The sequence below is a fragment of the Nycticebus coucang genome, chromosome 17, assembly GCF_027406575.1.
Source record: "Nycticebus coucang isolate mNycCou1 chromosome 17, mNycCou1.pri, whole genome shotgun sequence".
Taxonomy (NCBI): domain Eukaryota; kingdom Metazoa; phylum Chordata; class Mammalia; order Primates; family Lorisidae; genus Nycticebus; species Nycticebus coucang.
In genome coordinates this window covers 64057098-64074485 of record NC_069796.1, presented here as the reverse complement: position 1 = coordinate 64074485, position 17388 = coordinate 64057098, and the positions used below count along the sequence as shown (strand labels likewise).

Genomic DNA, 17388 nt, shown 5'->3' with positions numbered 1-17388 from the left:
TGTGATCACAGTAATGCAGGGATATCTTCGGGCTCTCTTTCTAACCCCACTTCTTTTACTGTTTCTGCCTTACGTGTAGTGATATCCTTTACTGAAGTATTGAGCTCTTCTAAATCATTCATGAAGGTAATAATCAACTTTTTCCAAATTCTGGTTAATGTTGCTGCACTGACTCACAAATGTTCTTAAAGGCATCCAGGGATCTGGATGAATTCATCTGTGAATCCTTTCCAGAAGGTGTTCAATGTGCTTCTTCCAGATCCATCAGAGAAATCATTATGTATGGAAACTGTAGCCTTACAAAATGTATATTTTAACTAATAAGACTTGAAGATCAAAATTATTTATTGCAACATTGGCTTCAAAATGGATGTAGGGATAGCAGGCATAAAACGTTGTACCTTGCTATCAGAGCTCTTGGGTGACCAGGTGCATTATCAGTATTTGGAAGATAATCTTTTTCTCTGAGAAGTAGGTCTCCAAAGTGGACTTAGAATGCTTATTAGTAAACCATGCTACAAAAAGACATGCTGGCCTCTGGGCTTTGTTGTTCCATTTATAGAGCATGGACAGGGTAAATTTAGCATATTTGTAAAGGGCCTCAGTATTTTTGGAATGGAAAAAGAGCATTGGCTTTAATGTAAAGCAAATAGCTGCCTTACCCCCTAACAAGAGAGTTAGCCTGTGTTGGGAAACTTGGAAGCCAGGCGCTGACTTCTCTAGCTACGCAAGTCTCACAAGGCTTCTTCCAATAGAAAATTGTCTTACAAGGGTGTATGTGAAACTTGGTAAATGGTCTGTGAAGCTAGTGAATGATGCCCCATGATTATTTCAATGTACACAGCTATGATTTAATAAAAAAAAGAAAAGAAAATTGTCTTATCTACAACAAAACTCTGTTGTTTACTGTAGCTATGCTTATCAGTGGTCTTAACTAAATCTTTTGTATAATTTGCTTTTCTATCAGCATTTACTGCTTCACCTTGCACTTCTGTTATGGAGATACCTCTTTCCTAAAACTTAATGAATGAACCTCTGCTACCTTCAGACTTTTCTTCTGTATCTTCGTCATCAAGCCTCAGCCTTTCTAGAGTTTAACAGAGTAGGGCTTTTCTCTGGATTAGGCTGTGGCTTAAGGGAATGTTGTGGCTATTCTATTTAGATCACTAGAACTTTCTCCTTATCAGGTATTAGGTTATTTCATTTTCTTATCATACTGTGTTCACTGGAATAGCACATTTAATTTCCTTCAAGAATTTTTCCTTTGCATTCAGAACTTAGCTAACTGGTTTGAGGGAACTAGCTTTCAATCTATTTCAACTCTCAGCACACCTTCCTCGCTAAGCTTAATCATTTCTAGCTTTTGCGTTGAAGTGAGAGATTTGGGATTCTTCTTTGAACTTGAATACAGGTTATTAAAAGGCCTAATTTTAATATTGTTGGGTCTCAAGGAAAAAGGAGAGGGAGAGAGATGGGAAAAGGTTCATTCAGTGAAGCAGTCAGAACACATGGAACTTTTGTCCACTAGATTTGTTGTCTTATATGCATCTGATTTATGGTGCCTCAAAACAACTGCAATTACCAATATGTGGAACTGAGCAGGAAGTGAGCACATGCTCTTGGAAAAACAGTGTTGACAGTCTTGCTAGACAAAGAGTTCCATCAATCTTCAATTTGTAAAAAACACAGTACCTCCAAAGTGCAATAAATTGAATTATAATAGGAGGAGGAATGTCTGTTGTGAAATATTTATCTTATCTCAGGACAAAGAAGGATTTTTCCTGGCACAAAGCAGTTTAAGAAAAAAATTAAATGATTGATAGCTTCAATGACAACAAAATATCAAAAACTCTCATGAATCCCTAAAAAAAAAAAAAAGACAAATACTCTCCAGACACAAAGCTATACAGTCTTTTTAATTGTGTACTGTAAGTATGTGAATGAATAATTTGCAATTAAAAAATGGAACTGTTAAATATAGAGAAAACATTCTGGTAATCATAGCTTTTCGAAGATAGAATAGATTCCTTTCAAGAGAGAGTTTGAAATCACTGGAGAGATTTATTAGAATAATAATTACAGAGATATGATGGAGGAATTTGATCATCAGAAAGATATTTGTGTAGATTTCATTTCATCATCTTTCCTACTTTGATAACCTGTAATTGAACTATGATTTTCCACTAGTATTTTAATGGCACATGCACTATATTGAAGCAGAGTTATGCTGACCAACATTTTCAACCCATGGAGTCTAAGTAATCTCATGTAAAGAATAGGTGCTACTGCAAATAGAATAAGTTAGTCCTGGTGAATAGTCTTGGTTGAAACTTACCCAGGGAAAATTCTCATAGTAACATTTTCCAGAGAGAGAGAGAGGAAAAAAAAAAAAAAAAAACATTCATTGTATAAAAGAAATAGCAAAACTGCAGAAAATATAAGAAAACAAAAATCAACTATGCTTCCACAGCTTATTTTGTATGTTTAATATACCTTTTTAATTACATGTAAACTAATACTGCATAAATTGCGTTCTAATATGCTTTTTCTTGTAATGTACCAAGAAATTTTCCCATGTCCTTACTCTTCTCAGAGTTCCTTTATTGCATCATGTGTCCAGATCAAAATTCATTTAAAGTTGCACTTAAAATCCTTATATATAGTTTTGCAGAATTTTGTCTTCACATTAATTTCTTTAAGTGGAATTTTATGAGCAAAGGTTTGCATACTCAGTGGGTTTTGATTAATGGTTTTGATTACTTGGCCTCCAGAAAGTTTATACCAGTCTTCAGCCCTACCAACAGCATGTACAAGAGGATCTGTTTCCCTGTAGAATCTGTTCTACTAGTTATTATAATTCCTTTAATTTTTTTGCTGCTTATATAAGCAATAATTGTCATGGTTTAATTTGTACTTCTAATGCAAATTTGTGGTTTCTAATGGTATTAAGCATTCTTCCACATATTTACTGTTTATTCTCGGTAAAGAACATAACTCTTAAATAGCAAAAATACCATTTAGATGAAAATCATTTGCCATTAGACATTGGAAGGGCAAAGAGGCCTGAAATGGCAGCGTTTGTGGAGCTTCAAGAGTCAGAAGTGCACCCTGAATTGGCAGCATGTGACAGGAGGGAACTTTTAAGTGATTTATTTTGCATGTTAAAAAAAAAAAAAAAAACAGCATCATAGCAACAACAGTAGTAAAACTTTCTTTGGTAGAGTGGTTAAGGTTATCATAGTGGCAACCAAATACTGCAAGGAAAATACATGGGAGGGCGTGTTCAAGGCTGGATCAACCCCTGAAAGAGATGCCCCCTGACTCCCAGCAGGTGCTCTACTCTGAGAGAGAAAAAATATTCTTCACATATGTTTTTTCCTTAGTTGACTGGTGCTGCCTGTCCTAGGTAGGTGTGTGAATTGCAGTGATGGGGGAAAGAGGAGCGTAAAGGCCATTTGTGTTCTGTGAGGTCGCTCTAATGGGAGTACTCCTGACAGAATTCCATTGCGAGGATGGCTTAGGCTCTGCCAGGCTTACATTATGTGTGGCAGTTTGAGGGATCCTCATCTTTAACAACTGATGATTCTTAATAAACCTCTTTCAGGGTTGGCTTCTGGAGAACCTGATCTTAGACTCTGAATCGACTAGGAGAGACAGAAAATAGCAAGTAAGCAAATACATGCATAGGACAATATTCAGATAATGACAATATGATGAAGAAAATAAAACTGAGGGTGAGACAGTAGCCAGGGGAGGTAAGTCTGATTTAGCTATGATGTTGGGAGAAGCCTTCTTAGGTTGGCTGTGATGAGCTGAGACCAGAATATTAGGAAGAGGGCATTCATTTAAGATAGAGGGAACTCCATTCTGTCACCTCCAAAATCCTAAGACAAAGGACCCAGCAATGGAAGGCTTCTACATTTCTCTTTGACGGTGTAACTAGAAGAAACTCTTATTTTGTTTAATTTATTTATTTATTTTGAGACAGAGTCTCACTTTGTTGCCTTCGGTAGGGTGCCATGGTGTCACAGCTCACAGCAACCTCCAGTTCTTGGGCTAGGGCGATTCTCTTGCCTCAGCCTCCTGAGTTGCTGGGACTACAGGCACTTGCCATAATGCCCGGCTATTTTTGTTGCAGTTGCCATTGCTGTTTTAGCTGGCCCGGGGCCGGGTTTGAACCTATCACTTTCAGTGGAGCCAGCGCCCTACCCACTGAGCCACAGGTGCAGCCCAAGAAACTCTGATTTTAAATGCATTTCAATCATCTATTCTGTCAGCCAGGGACCTGACAGGAAGCTTGTTGTACACTGAAAATGAGGTAGATCGAAGGGCTATTTACAAAGAGAAGAACAGCAGTCCCTTTCCCATGAAGATGGTATCAGTAGGTACCTGTCAGCTTCCTAGCCTTTTACCCTTGGAAGAGACATAGGCAGGGGACCCTGGAAACAGGTTCTGCAGTCAAGGAGCTGAAGAAACTGTCTCCCTGAGTTCACTCCACCTCTACATCCAGACTTCTCATTGGTCACATTCACTATGAAGTCCAGAGGGGCCAAAAGCTCAATTTTTAGGGACACAGAGCTTGGTGGTTCAGGGTAGAAGTTGAAACTGGGGGGTTAGGAGCAAAGAAAGATATGAGCATGTATAGTTTCTATTTTAAAATAATATTTGCAAAGTATTTGAAAAAAGTTGAAAGAAACCTAGCTAAGATTATAACTTAGTCTATCACTGGCCAGCTATACCTCAACATCTACAAGCCATTACTTTTTTAATTTGTTAAAAAGAAAATTAAATGATTGATTAAAGTTATGAATTTGTCCTAAAAAGGTACAATTCTTTGATATGTCACACATCAGAATAAACAATTGGAGATATTCCTTAATAAAGGCAGTAAAAAGTATTCAGCATATTGAAACATTGTTTTAAGTATGAAAACATAATCACTTTTGAAATAATCAGAGAGCTCAAATCTTTTTATATGTCTTTCTAGTCTGTAAGATAGTCTGGTTCCACTCTATGATCTGAAGTCAGATTTCAGTTGTTATATTATAAGTTAAAAAATAGAAAGATTACTTTTTCTCAGAGTCTCAAGATTTCCTTAAAGACAGAACTTGGACAACAGAGAGGATATTCTTACCTCTGAGATAAGCATAGGATTTGTAGGTGAGACCACCAGTAATGTAATTTGGGAAAGCTTAGTCAACAAGGGAATGACAACAGAAGAATAATAAAGCTTGATGCCAATATATCTGTATCTATTTATATTTTTGATCAAATAGTATTTATACACTCCCCAAACGAGATGTGTTAGATACTGCCGCTTGGTTCCACAGGCATGCTATTTAAGGGAATGTCTATCATAATGTGCCTGTATTTGTGGCATAAACCTTTGTAGCCCTTTAATAGTCACAATATCTTTGCACAGGATAAGATTCCAGAAAACCAGAGTCACAGAAGGCCAAACAGCTGCAGAAGAGTACAAATAGCTCTAATCTGAAATGCATGATTTATCAAATGGGAACATGATTGCAAGCAATCTTACTTTTTTTGGTGATTACAAAGTTGAGCATTATTAGCGCATGTGACTCTATATGAGGACTTTTAAAGAGCTTTTAAAAACAATTATGCATGAGTCTCAGAGATTTTAATTTGAGCAGAAGGCCTCTGTGGAGGTAAATCAAGAGGATAGAATGGTGAAAAATGCTAAGGGAGACCTTCAATCAGGGGAAAATATTAAGTGGGACTTCTTGGGGAGAGGCCCGTATTTGCATGTCTGGGGTGGGCTAATCTACATAATTGACTAAAACAGAATGAGCAGCTGTGAAATACAGCATTTCAATGTGTGGGTAAAACAAAATTACAAAATACACAAGGTCACAGAACATGCAATGTATTTTCATAGGATTATAGAATTTCTAAGCTTGTTTTTTTTTTTTTTTGTAGAGACAGAGTTTCACTTTATTGCCCTCAGTAGAGTGCCGTGGCGTCACACAGCTCACAGCAACCTCCAACTCCTGGGCTTAGGCGATTCTCCTGCCTCAGCCTCCCGAGTAGCTGGGACTACAGGCGCCCGCCACAACACCTGGCTATTTTTTTGTTGCAGTTTGGCCGGGGCTGGGTTTGAACCCGCCACCCTTGGTATATGGGGCCAGCGCCCTGCTCACTGAGCCACAGGCGCCGCCCTAAGCTTGTTTGTTATATGAAAAGTGAACCAGTGCTCCAGAGAGGCCAAACAACTTTACCAAGGTCAACTGACTAGTTAGTTATAGCATACTTGCTAAGTATGTGGGCTCTGGGGTCAGACATCTTAGATTCAAATCCTAACTCTATCACTCACTGTGTGACTCTCAGAGAAAATCATTCTATCTTTCTGTGCTTTAATTTTCTCATCTATAAAATGGGAATAATAATAGGACTCATTTAGCATTAAATGACATGACTTAGTAACACTATGCAGTATCTGGGACTCAGTAACTGATCAATTAATATTAGGTATTTTTATTGTTAGTGAGTCAAAGTGAAAGTCATCTAACCCCTACAGCAATGGTGTACCTACTTTATAAAAAATAAGAGTATAGAGGAGAGATATAAATCACAAACTAATTTCTTTTCCTACTTAAAATGGTGGTGAGACACCGAATAATATCAGGTCTTTTAGAGAATGCAAAAGCATACTTTTTTAATTTTTATATTTTATCAGTGGGGAAAAGGCTCAGATGTGCTCTCTAGAACTTTTTTAACATTTCATTTCACACTCTGATGCTTAAAGGGATCCATGTATTTGGATCTTTCTCCAAGCAGAGTTTTTCAATTAGTTTATTTTATAGCTTGCACAAATATATTTATATATTTTTTTGATAATTGACCTTTGTAACACGTTTATTTTTCTCTAGTAACGATGTCTACTAATGCCAAAGGATTCTTTCGATCTTTATAATTGGATTAAGTTGTTCCCTTAGGTAAATGTACATTTTGAGCAAAGTAAAAGCATGCTGTGAATTAGAATAATATGTTTTGGATATAGTTGGGAGGGTAAGACAGCTGATATTTTTAATACACAAAGATGTCGAAAAAAATTTTTTATGGAATAATTAGATGGTTGTCAAGATAAAGAATTCAACAAAGTAAATGTTAAAAGTCACTTTCTTACAATCTCTGTTTGAAATCCTAAAAATTTTTTACATATTTAGGCACATGTTTGAGCACATATTTTAGCTCTTGAACCCCCTCTTAAAGAGTCTGCCGAAAGGCCTGAGGGAGGTGTGTCAACTTGATTATGATTTTTTTTTTTTATATTGAGTAGGGGACAAAGGTGTCTATTATTACTTTATCCTATTCTGATCCAAATTAGGAATGATATGGTAGCAACATTAAATTTCAGTCAATTACACTATAAATGGAAGAAAAAGTATCCAATGTACTCAGCCCTACTATGAAACTAATTTATGGTTTTCACATGAAAGCTATAACCCAGTTATAACCTAAGAATAGGGGGAAGGGGGAGAAGGAGGGGAAGGAGGAAGGAGGATGGGCGGAGGGAGGGTAAAATAAAAAAACTTCTACAGCACACTTAAATGACGTTGATAAAAAAGAGTAAAAAGAGAACATACTTACTGTAAAAAAAACAAATAAATGGATTAATAAACTGTCAAAAAAATTACACTATAAAATTTCTATTAAGGATTTGGTAGAAAATTCTGTCTTAGGTGCTGTATTTCTTGATTTTATAGATGCCTGTTAGGCATCTAGAGTGACTGTTTTAGGCTATGTGTGTATTTAGTTTTCTTGCTCTATGTTAGTATTTTATGATGGGAGTAAATTTTGGATGACAGTACCCAATAGCTAAGTAATAAAAAGAAATTTTTGCCCAGTCAAAATATTGGCAGATCCCCACCGTGGCCTTTGTCATGCAATAGAATACAATTCAGTTCATTCATGCAATAGAACGTGCCCATGCAAGAAAACTACAGGAAATTTGCCACAGGTAAATAAGACACATTCTGGAGGCGTGATGGGCTGCTTCCTTTGACTGAAGACACTGATAGCTCTGTATATTTTATAATGGTCTTAAAACTTAATCAAGATACCTGCACAATGGGTTACTAACTTCACTTCAAAGACTTCTAGCAGTGGTGTTGATTTATTTAAGGCCAATTAATGATGTTTGGCCTGATTCCAAAAGGCATTTTGATGAAATAGTGTGCTTATTGTATTGCCTTATTCCTCTAGAAATTCAGCCCTGTTATAAGTCTAAAAGTCTCAAAGAATGTATTTAGATGCTTATCCCTGTGGTTTTCTGAACAAGATTCGTTCAGGGTTGCTTGTTTTATAAGAATAATTTTAACTTTCAAATTTATTTGAGAATTAGTTCATCTACCAGCTTTATGCTAGTATCAAACACACTGGATACTTGCTTTTCCATTCTTGTGATACTTTGCTAAAGAGAATATTCTCCAATTCTGTCCAGGTTAATACAAAAGATGTAAAGTCTCCATCTTTTTATGGCTGAATAGCATTCCAAGGTATACATATTTATTAATCCATTCATGGTTTGATGGACACTTGGGTTGATTCCACATCTTGGTGATTGTAAATGGAGCTGTGATAAATAATCTTGTGCAAAAGTTCTTAGGATAAAATGATTTTTTTTCCCTTTTGTGTAGATACCTAGTACTGGGATTGCAGAATCAAATTGCAGATCTATTTTGAATTCTCTGAGGATTCTCCAAACTTCTTTTCAAAGAAGCTGTATTAGTTTGCAGTTCCATCAACAGTGTGAAAGTGTTCCCCTCTCTCTACATCCATGCCAGCATCTGCAGCTTTGGGTGGGACTTTGTGATGTTGGCTATTCTCACCGGGGTTAGGTTACATCACAAGGTGGTTTTGATTTGCACACTAATTCATACCCACACATGAGAAAAACACAATTTAATTCAGGCTGGGAGGAGGCAGGCAGAAGAGGGAAGCAGAGAGGGTTACTCTCACCTAATGGGTACAATGTAAGGGTATATGGCACAACTACAACAGGGACCTTACCTAACACACATTAACATTGTAGCCTAATGTTTGTATCCTCATATTAATCTGAAAATGAAAAAAAAAAAACAAAAAAGAACAAACACGTTGATTAGAGAATTTTTTACATAGTTAAATCAGGAACTTAGAACTGTGTCAAAATCCTCAGTTTGAAAATGCTTATGGATTCCTCTCTTTGTTTTATTTACTGTTGTTGATATTATTTTAACCAGTGTTGGTGACTTAACAACTTAGCTAAGTACCAGAGATTTAGCAAATGGCTAGAGATACAACTATGGCAAAAACAGATCTTGTTCCTGATCTTATAAAGCACCTTACAAAGATGCAGGTCTGTTATAAATTTATACTTAGTCTTATAGAGTTCCATAGGCACTTATGGAGTAATTATTTATTTTGCATATTTATATATTGGGGAACTATGTACATTGATATTGGTATCTCTGCTTTGTTTATAAGTGTGTGTGTATGTCTTCGTGTATATAAACACTTACTTCGTGTATATAAACATATACTCAGACTACTAGATAACCTCTGAGTTAACACTGTATTTGCTCAATAACATGTAGTAATAACTATAACAAAAGTTATGGAGCATTTTACAAGTTAAAATTTTCCTTTATTTTTTATTAAATCTGACAATGAACTTTGATGGAAAGTTTTTAATCGAAATTTTCAAGATGGGGCAACCAAGTGTCAGAGAATGCAAGTGACATGTTTAAGGTCACACATCCTTGTCTACATGAGCAGGATTTTAAATGGATTATTTTGGCTCCAGAGTTCCTGTTTTGATCCAGTAAGAGACACTTACAGATGTTTTATAAATATTAACTAGAAGACATTTCTAATATGCTTTAGCTTTATTAATTATACCATTTTTAAAAACCCAATAAAGTGCTGGCCTCCGTAAGAATGTTGTTGTGAGAAAACCACTTTTCTTTTACTTTATTTTAAAAATATGAGCATAACTCATTGCTCATGCAATAGCATTAGTCAAATTATTATTATTATTATTATTACTATTTTATTATTTCATGTTTGCAGCAGTAGTCCACAGATGTTAGTTGCCATGAACAGGTATCGGCAGAAAGTGTGAATCACAATCTACCAGCAATTGCAAACTTCACTCATTTACACAGGCAGGCTTTCTGTCCTTGGCTCTCTCTTTTTTTGCAACTTTCATATCTTTTTGCATTCATCCTATCTGATGAAGTTAATTTTCTCTAGTTTCTCAAGACAGGGATTATTTCTGCCATTGAATGTAAATAGCATTTGTATTTGGTATCTTTCATACACCTAACTTTATGAATTAGGTGAACAATTTCTCCATGAACAATTTCTCTTCTGTATAGTAGTGGTCTCTGTATTGGTGCCAGCTCTGATTGTATCTACATATAACGCCACACAAAGAAATAAAAAAAAATCAGTGGACCAGTGAAATATTCAGCCGAACGTCACAAGGTTAAAATAAGTTGTCATTTTTTAAACATGAGTAAAGAGTAAAATGTGAATGCTAATTTTAGTAGAATTTATGGAATTTAGGAATTAGGTAACTTTTAATAAAAGCAGAAGCAAACAATGTGATAAGATAAACTCGGGTAGTATTTATGTAATGTTAATTAAATGAATTCAAATTTATCTATTGTTAAAAATATAAAAAGAACCTCTACAACTTAAGACACATTATAATTTTAAATTGATAAAAAAGAAGAGACGTAAGGCATTAAAATAATCCTCAAAATGGAAAAACTTACGTCAAGTAAAGCCAACTGTTAGCCTCTTTATTAATTCACATATTTATTCATTCAATAGATATTTATTGGGCGACTTAACAGTGAATAGAAGAACATCTGTGCTCTTAACAGCTTAAAATTTGTTGAGAGAAATACTGTAGTTCTTTAAAAATTAAGCAAGATGAATTCAGGTTGTGATAATCGCTTGAAAGAAATAAACAGAAAGCTAACAAGGAAGCATTAGTAAAGGCAACCACTTTGGGTGGATTGCATGGGAGGACTTTTGAGGTGAAGGATGAGAAGAGGAGAGGTCTCTGTGAATATCAGGGAGACAGATATCCTAGAGAGAGGGAGTATATGTGAAGACACAGTGTGGGAATGTGGTATGAGATAATTCCATGAAGGAAAAAAGGAGTTATAATTTTCAATATTTAATATTTAGAATATTTAAGGCACAGTAAGCCATAACCAGGACTTTAGATTTTTCTCACTAAGATCAAATCTAATTTATGTTTTTAAAAGACTCTCTATTTTGTTGATCTTGGAGAGTGGGGAGGCACCTGGAGAGGCTAGGGGACCGAGCTGCTGCAGTGACACACGAGTAGTGGGAACACGGACGGACTCTGAGGGAGGCGGTGCAGGTGTTCAGGAATTGATGCAGGGTAGCCAACAGGACTCAGTGAAAGAAATAAAGGAATCAGAATCAACAACATGAGCCGTAGAAGACCTACTATGAAAAAGGAAAACAAAAATCAACAAACCACAAACCTTAATGAAACCAGAATCAAAATCAGGAGGCAAGCATAGTTTACATTAAATTAATCACATCTTTTCCTTCTGTAACTATGGGGTGAGACTCTCACACCTGCCTGAGAAATTCTGCAAAGTCAGTCCACTGGATTACTGGCTTAAGCTTTGTCTAAATATTTTTTTAAATAAAAAAGGTCTAGCTGTAGACAGTTTCTCCCAAGCTGGACCTTTATCTTCTTTCTCTGTTCCCTAAAGATAGCCTAATAACCCCTCACAGTAGATTAAGCCTAAGTTGGCCAAAGTCAATATTAACTTCTACTTTAGTGTCCTACAGTAGATGTGAATTTTTAAAGGGTTTACTATGTGCCAGACACTCTGTTAGATTCATTACATAACGTTGGAGTTCATACTGACATCGATTGTGTTCTAAAACTTTGTGTTATTTCCTGACCTTATGCTTCTCATTGATCAAAAAACACAAATTGATAAATCTTTCAGAACTGTATTTTTTTGGGGGGAGGATCCTAGAAGGTCTTAAATAGAAAGATTAGAGAAAAATAATATAAATTGAAGGAACATATTTATTTTTCTGTGATAAAATAATAAAGGTACTAAGAGTTCCAAATAACTCTGCCAGCCCCTAAGAGGAAACTCTAAGGGGTCATGAGAATATGAGATTACTCAGGACATAACAAATCAGGTGGTAGATGAAAAGCTGCTTTTATGTTGTATGAACACACTGGTAAAGCACTATACTATGAATAGGAAGGTGAAAAATGATGGGTCAAAGTTCAGGTTGATAGTGTCTTGAGAAAGAAACAAGAAAACCAATGTGAGAAGGGGTGGGGATTTTTGCTCATATTCTCAGTCACCACCAATGCTTGTAAGATAGAGAACTGGAAACACCTTGCTTCACCTCAAGGCATTCTGGAAGCCTGTTGAACACTCCCAGGTGACTTTGGTACAAATAATTAATGGACCACACTGTGGGAAATACTGATTTAATCCAATCTCTTTATTTTATAAATCAGCATGATACTCATAAAGGAAAATGCTTAGGCAAAATGGTGTCAGTATTTTTCATTAGAGCTTAGGCTAAATCAGTCTCCACTTTGATAGTTGGATTTAAATTTCCAACTCCAATTATAGATGTACTAATAACACATATTACTGCTGTTTTTTTCTGCAGAATTACAACCACAGCTGCCTGCATGATGGATCTAAGGCGGTACCCACTGGATGAACAGAACTGCACCTTGGAAATTGAAAGCTGTAAGTCTTTCTGAAAATTCAGCTAGATTGAACTGTGATTTAAGGTTCTCCTTAGGCAGACGACTCCTACTCGGGTTATATTAAGACCACAGATTCTGCAAAGGCTCTGCTAGGACACCATATTTGGAGGAGGGAAGCACTGACAGCTTCTTCCCTCAATAATGCCTCTACAATCTTGGTCTCCTCTCTAAATCTTTGGGAGAGATGTTTAAGGAAGAAATAATCTGGCAATAAAAGGAGAATGTTCAGGGCCTGGAAAAGTACCAAGGACTATTTCAGGAATTTAAAATATGGAATTGGTGCAAACAGCTACAAGAAGCTTGGGAAAATAAGTGGAGGTGGCAGTGTGTCACAAAGATGTCCATACTGTTGTTGCCGCTCATCAGCTTTCTCTTTTGGTAATTGTAAGATAAATGTGGCCTTCCACATTAGTTAACACATTCACCGAAGATACTTTAATGGAATGATTTTTTTGTTTGTTTTGAGGGACTATTTTCAGTGTCTATATTTTTTATTTTTCTGAAGGTCATATGATGGGCAAGGTTAGGATGTGTGTGTGTGTTCTTTTTTTTTTAATATACTGACTTTTTTGCAATGTAGTTTTCTGGGCCCTGGTTTTAGCTTCCAGGTCGATGGTTCGGTCACCCATGTTATTAGGTGGGCTGAAATGTTGATTTTATAACCCATCTCCATTTTAGAGGTCACATAGGGAAGTGGTTTCAGGTAGAAGAGCATTTTGAATCTCTTTTCTCTGTCACTTCTTTGCAATGCTTTCATACTTTATCCCACCAAATAATTGGAAGCTTACAATTTTATATCCAGTATTCTAGACAATAAGTGACTGGACTGCTGTGAGGATATTCACAACCTTTGTGAGAAATGTTAGTGTGGCAAGCAGCATGACTCTGAGGCACTGCTCTGAGCAGAAATATGACACTTATGACACATTGTGGGCATTTTTACCCATTTCAAGAGTTTCCAGGGATAATTAAATTTGCATGTATTTTTGAAGAATCTTATTGCATGATTGTACTCCAAATCATCATTATTTTCAAATTAGATTTTTGCCTTCCAGAGCTACTTACTGAAATTGGTCTATAGGGTTTCAGTGATTAATTTTACACACACAATTTTAGGATCATGTTATGTGCTGCGTTATCTTAACCTACATTATAATTTAGAGAGTATAATAATGTTCTTCAGGGTGGTGCTTGTGGCTCAAAGGAGTAGGGCGCTGGCCCCATATGCCCGAGGTGGCAGGTTCAAACCCAGCCCTGGCCAAAAACTGCAAAAAAAAAAAAATAATAATAAAATAAAAGAAGAAGAAGAAGAAAAATAATGCTCTTCAAAGTTCAAATTCTTTTGTAATTTAAAATTATTATTTTTTTATTGTTGGGTGTTCATTGAGGGTACAAAGAATCAGATTATACTGCTTGCATTTTTTAAGGTGAAGTTCTTCTTATACTTGTGTCCTGCCCGTAAGGGGTGTGTCACATACCCTCCCTTCTTCCTTCTCTTCATTCCACCATCCCCACACCCCCTGCATCCATTGTCCTCATATTAAAATTGAGTACATGGGATTCTTGCTTTTCCATTCTTGTGATGCTTTACTAAGAAGAATGTGTTTCGTTTCCATCCAGGTTAATGCAAAAGATGTAAAGTCGCCATCTTTTTTAGTGGCTAAATAGTATTCCATGGTATACATATACCACAGCTTATTAATCCATTCCTGCATTGGTGGGCATTTAGGTTGTTTCCACAATTTGGCAATTGTAAATTGAGTAGCAATAAATAGTCTAGTGCAAACGTCCTTATGATAAAATGATTTTTTTTTTCTTCTGGGTAGATGCCCAGTAATGGGATTGCAGGATCAAATAGGAGGTCTAGTTTGAGTTCTTTGAGGATTCTCCGTATTTCATTCCAAAAAGGTTGTATTAGTTTGCAATTCTACCAGCAGGGGTGTGGAAAAGTGTTCCCTTCTCTCCACATCTGTGGCAGCACATGTAGCTTTGAGATTTTGTGATGTGGGCCATTCTCACTGGGGTTAGGTGATATCTCAGGTGGTTTTAATTTGCATTACTCTGATAATTAGGGATGGTGAACATTTTTTTCATGTTCATTAGCCATTCATCTGTCTTCTTTAGAAAAAGTTCTATTCATCTCTCTTGCCTATTGATATAAAGAATTATTGGCTCTTTTTATGTAGCTTAATTTGAGTTCTTTATAGATCCTAGTTTTTAACCTTTTGTCCAATTCATAATATACAAATATATTTTCCCATTTTGATTGTTGTCTATTTGCTTTGGTTGTTGTCTCCTTAGCTGTACAGAAGCTATTCAGTTTAATTAAGTCCCTTCTGTTTATCTTTGTTGTTATTGCAGTTGCCACTGGAATCTTCTTCATAAAGTCTTTCCCCAGCCTGATACCTTCAAGTGTTTCCCCCACACTTTCTTTGAGAATTTCTATTGTTTCATGCTTTAGATTTAGATCTTTTATTCATCTTGAATCAATTTTAGTGAGTTGAGAAAGGTGTAGGTCCAATTTCTGTCTTTTACATGTGGATATCTAGTTCTCCCCATTTGTTGAATAGGGATTCTTTCCCCCCATGTTTGTTATTGTTTAGTTTATCAAAGATCAAGTGGCTGTAAAATATGAGTTTCATCTCATAGTTTTCTATTCAGTTCCAGATGTCTATGTCTCTATTTTTGTGCCAATATGATACTGATTTGATCACTACAGCCTTGTAGTACAGCCTAAAGTCTGGTAGGTGAGTGCCCTCAGCTTTATTACTAAGAATTGCCTTAGCTATCCAGGGTTTTTTAAGGTTTCATACAAAATGAAGAATTATTTTTTCCAAATCTTGAAATCATGATGTTGGTAATTTAATGGGGATTACATTGACTCTGTAGATTGCTTTGGAAAGTATAGACATTTCAACAATGTTGATTCTTCCTAGTCAAGAGCATGGTATATTCTTCCATTTGTTAGTATCTTCTGCTATTTCTTTTCTTAACGGTTTCCTAGCTTTGTTCATAGAAGTTCTTTATCTCTTTTGTTAGATATATTCCTAGATATTTCATTTTCTTTGAAGGTACTGCGAAGGGAATTGTGTCCTTGATTAGCTTTTCATCTTTCCTGTTATTGGCATATTTGAAGGCTATGATTTGTGGACATTGATTTTATATCCTGAGACATTACTGTTATGTTTTTAATCACTTCCAGTAGTTGAGTCTTTGGGGTTCTCTAAGTATAAGATCATATTGTTGGCAAAGAGGGAGTTTCTTCCTCTGCTCCCACTTTGATGCCCTTTATTACCTTCTCTTGACTGATAATATTGGCTAGAACTTCCGTCTATGTTGAATAGTAGTGGTAATAAAGGACAACCTTGTCATGTTCCAGTTCCGAGCAGGAAAGCTTTCATTTTTATATCATTCAGTATAATATTAGCTGTGAGTTTGTCGTAGATGACTTTGATCAGTTTAAGAAATATTCTTCAGAGCTCTAATTAGAAAGGGATGTTGAATTGTATCGAATGCTTTTTCTGCATCTATTCAAAGGATCATATAGTCTTTGTTTTTGCTTCTGTTGAGATGGTGAATTACATTTATGGGCTTGAGTATGTTACCTTGCATCCCTAAAATGAAACCTACTTGATTGTGATGTATGACTTTTTAGTAAGAAGCTGTAATCTATTGGCTAGGATTTTATTGAGAATTTTTGCATCTATATTCATTAGTAAAATTGGTCTAAAGTTCTCCTTTTTAGTTGGGTCTTTAGTTCTGGTATCAAGGTGATGTTTGCTTCATAGAACATGTTAGGGAAGATTGCTTTCTTCTCAACTTTTTGGAATAGTTTCTGTAGAATGGGTATAAATCTTTGAACATTTGATAGAATTCTGGTGTGAAGCCATCTGGATGAGGGCATTTTTTTGTTGGGTGAGTTCTTTTATTGTTTCTTTGATCTCAGTGCTTGAAATTGGTCTGTTTAGGAGACATATTTCTTGATTAAGTCTAGGGAGAGGGTGTCATTCCAAGTATTGATCCATTTTCTCCACATCAAATTTCTGGATATAGTGTTTCTTGTAGTATTCAAAGATTATCTCTTGTGTCTCTATGGCATGTATTGTTATTTCCCCTTTATTGTTTCTGACTGAGATTACTAGAGATTTTACTTTTCTGTTTCTAGTTCATCTTGCCAAAGGTTTATCTATTTTATTGACTTTTTTGAAAAACCACTTTTTGTTTTATTTTCTCAATGATTTCTCTGCTTTCTATTTCATTAATCTCTTATTTAATTTTTTTTTTCTTTTCTTCTGCTGGATTGTTCTTCTTTTTCCAGTTCCGTAAGATGGTTTATGATAATTCATTTTAACTTATGTATCTCATTTAAGTTCATTTAAGTTGATCTGCTTACTTTCTTTTTTTTGAATGTATGCATCTAGTGCAATAAATTTTTCTTTCAGTACTGCTTTTGTTATATCCCACAGGTTTTGGTAATTTGCATCCTTATTGTTGTTATGTTTGAAGAAATTAACAATTTCGTCCTTTATGGTTGTTTAATTTCCATGCCTTTGTGTGAGGATGAAGGTTTTTGTTGGAGTTTG

General features: G+C 35.7%; 1 protein-coding gene across 4 annotated transcripts in view; it reads left to right on the top strand.

Annotated features, from left to right (window-relative positions):
- The window catches only part of GABRB2 (gamma-aminobutyric acid type A receptor subunit beta2), a 284112-nt gene that overhangs the window by 116028 nt on the left and 150696 nt on the right, over positions 1-17388 (top strand). For all 4 annotated transcript variants that reach the window (XM_053567112.1, XM_053567110.1, XM_053567113.1 and 1 more), the window contains exon 6: positions 12703-12785. In XM_053567112.1, the coding sequence (XP_053423087.1) occupies positions 12703-12785 (83 nt within the window). The remainder of the gene's footprint in view (positions 1-12702; positions 12786-17388) is intronic.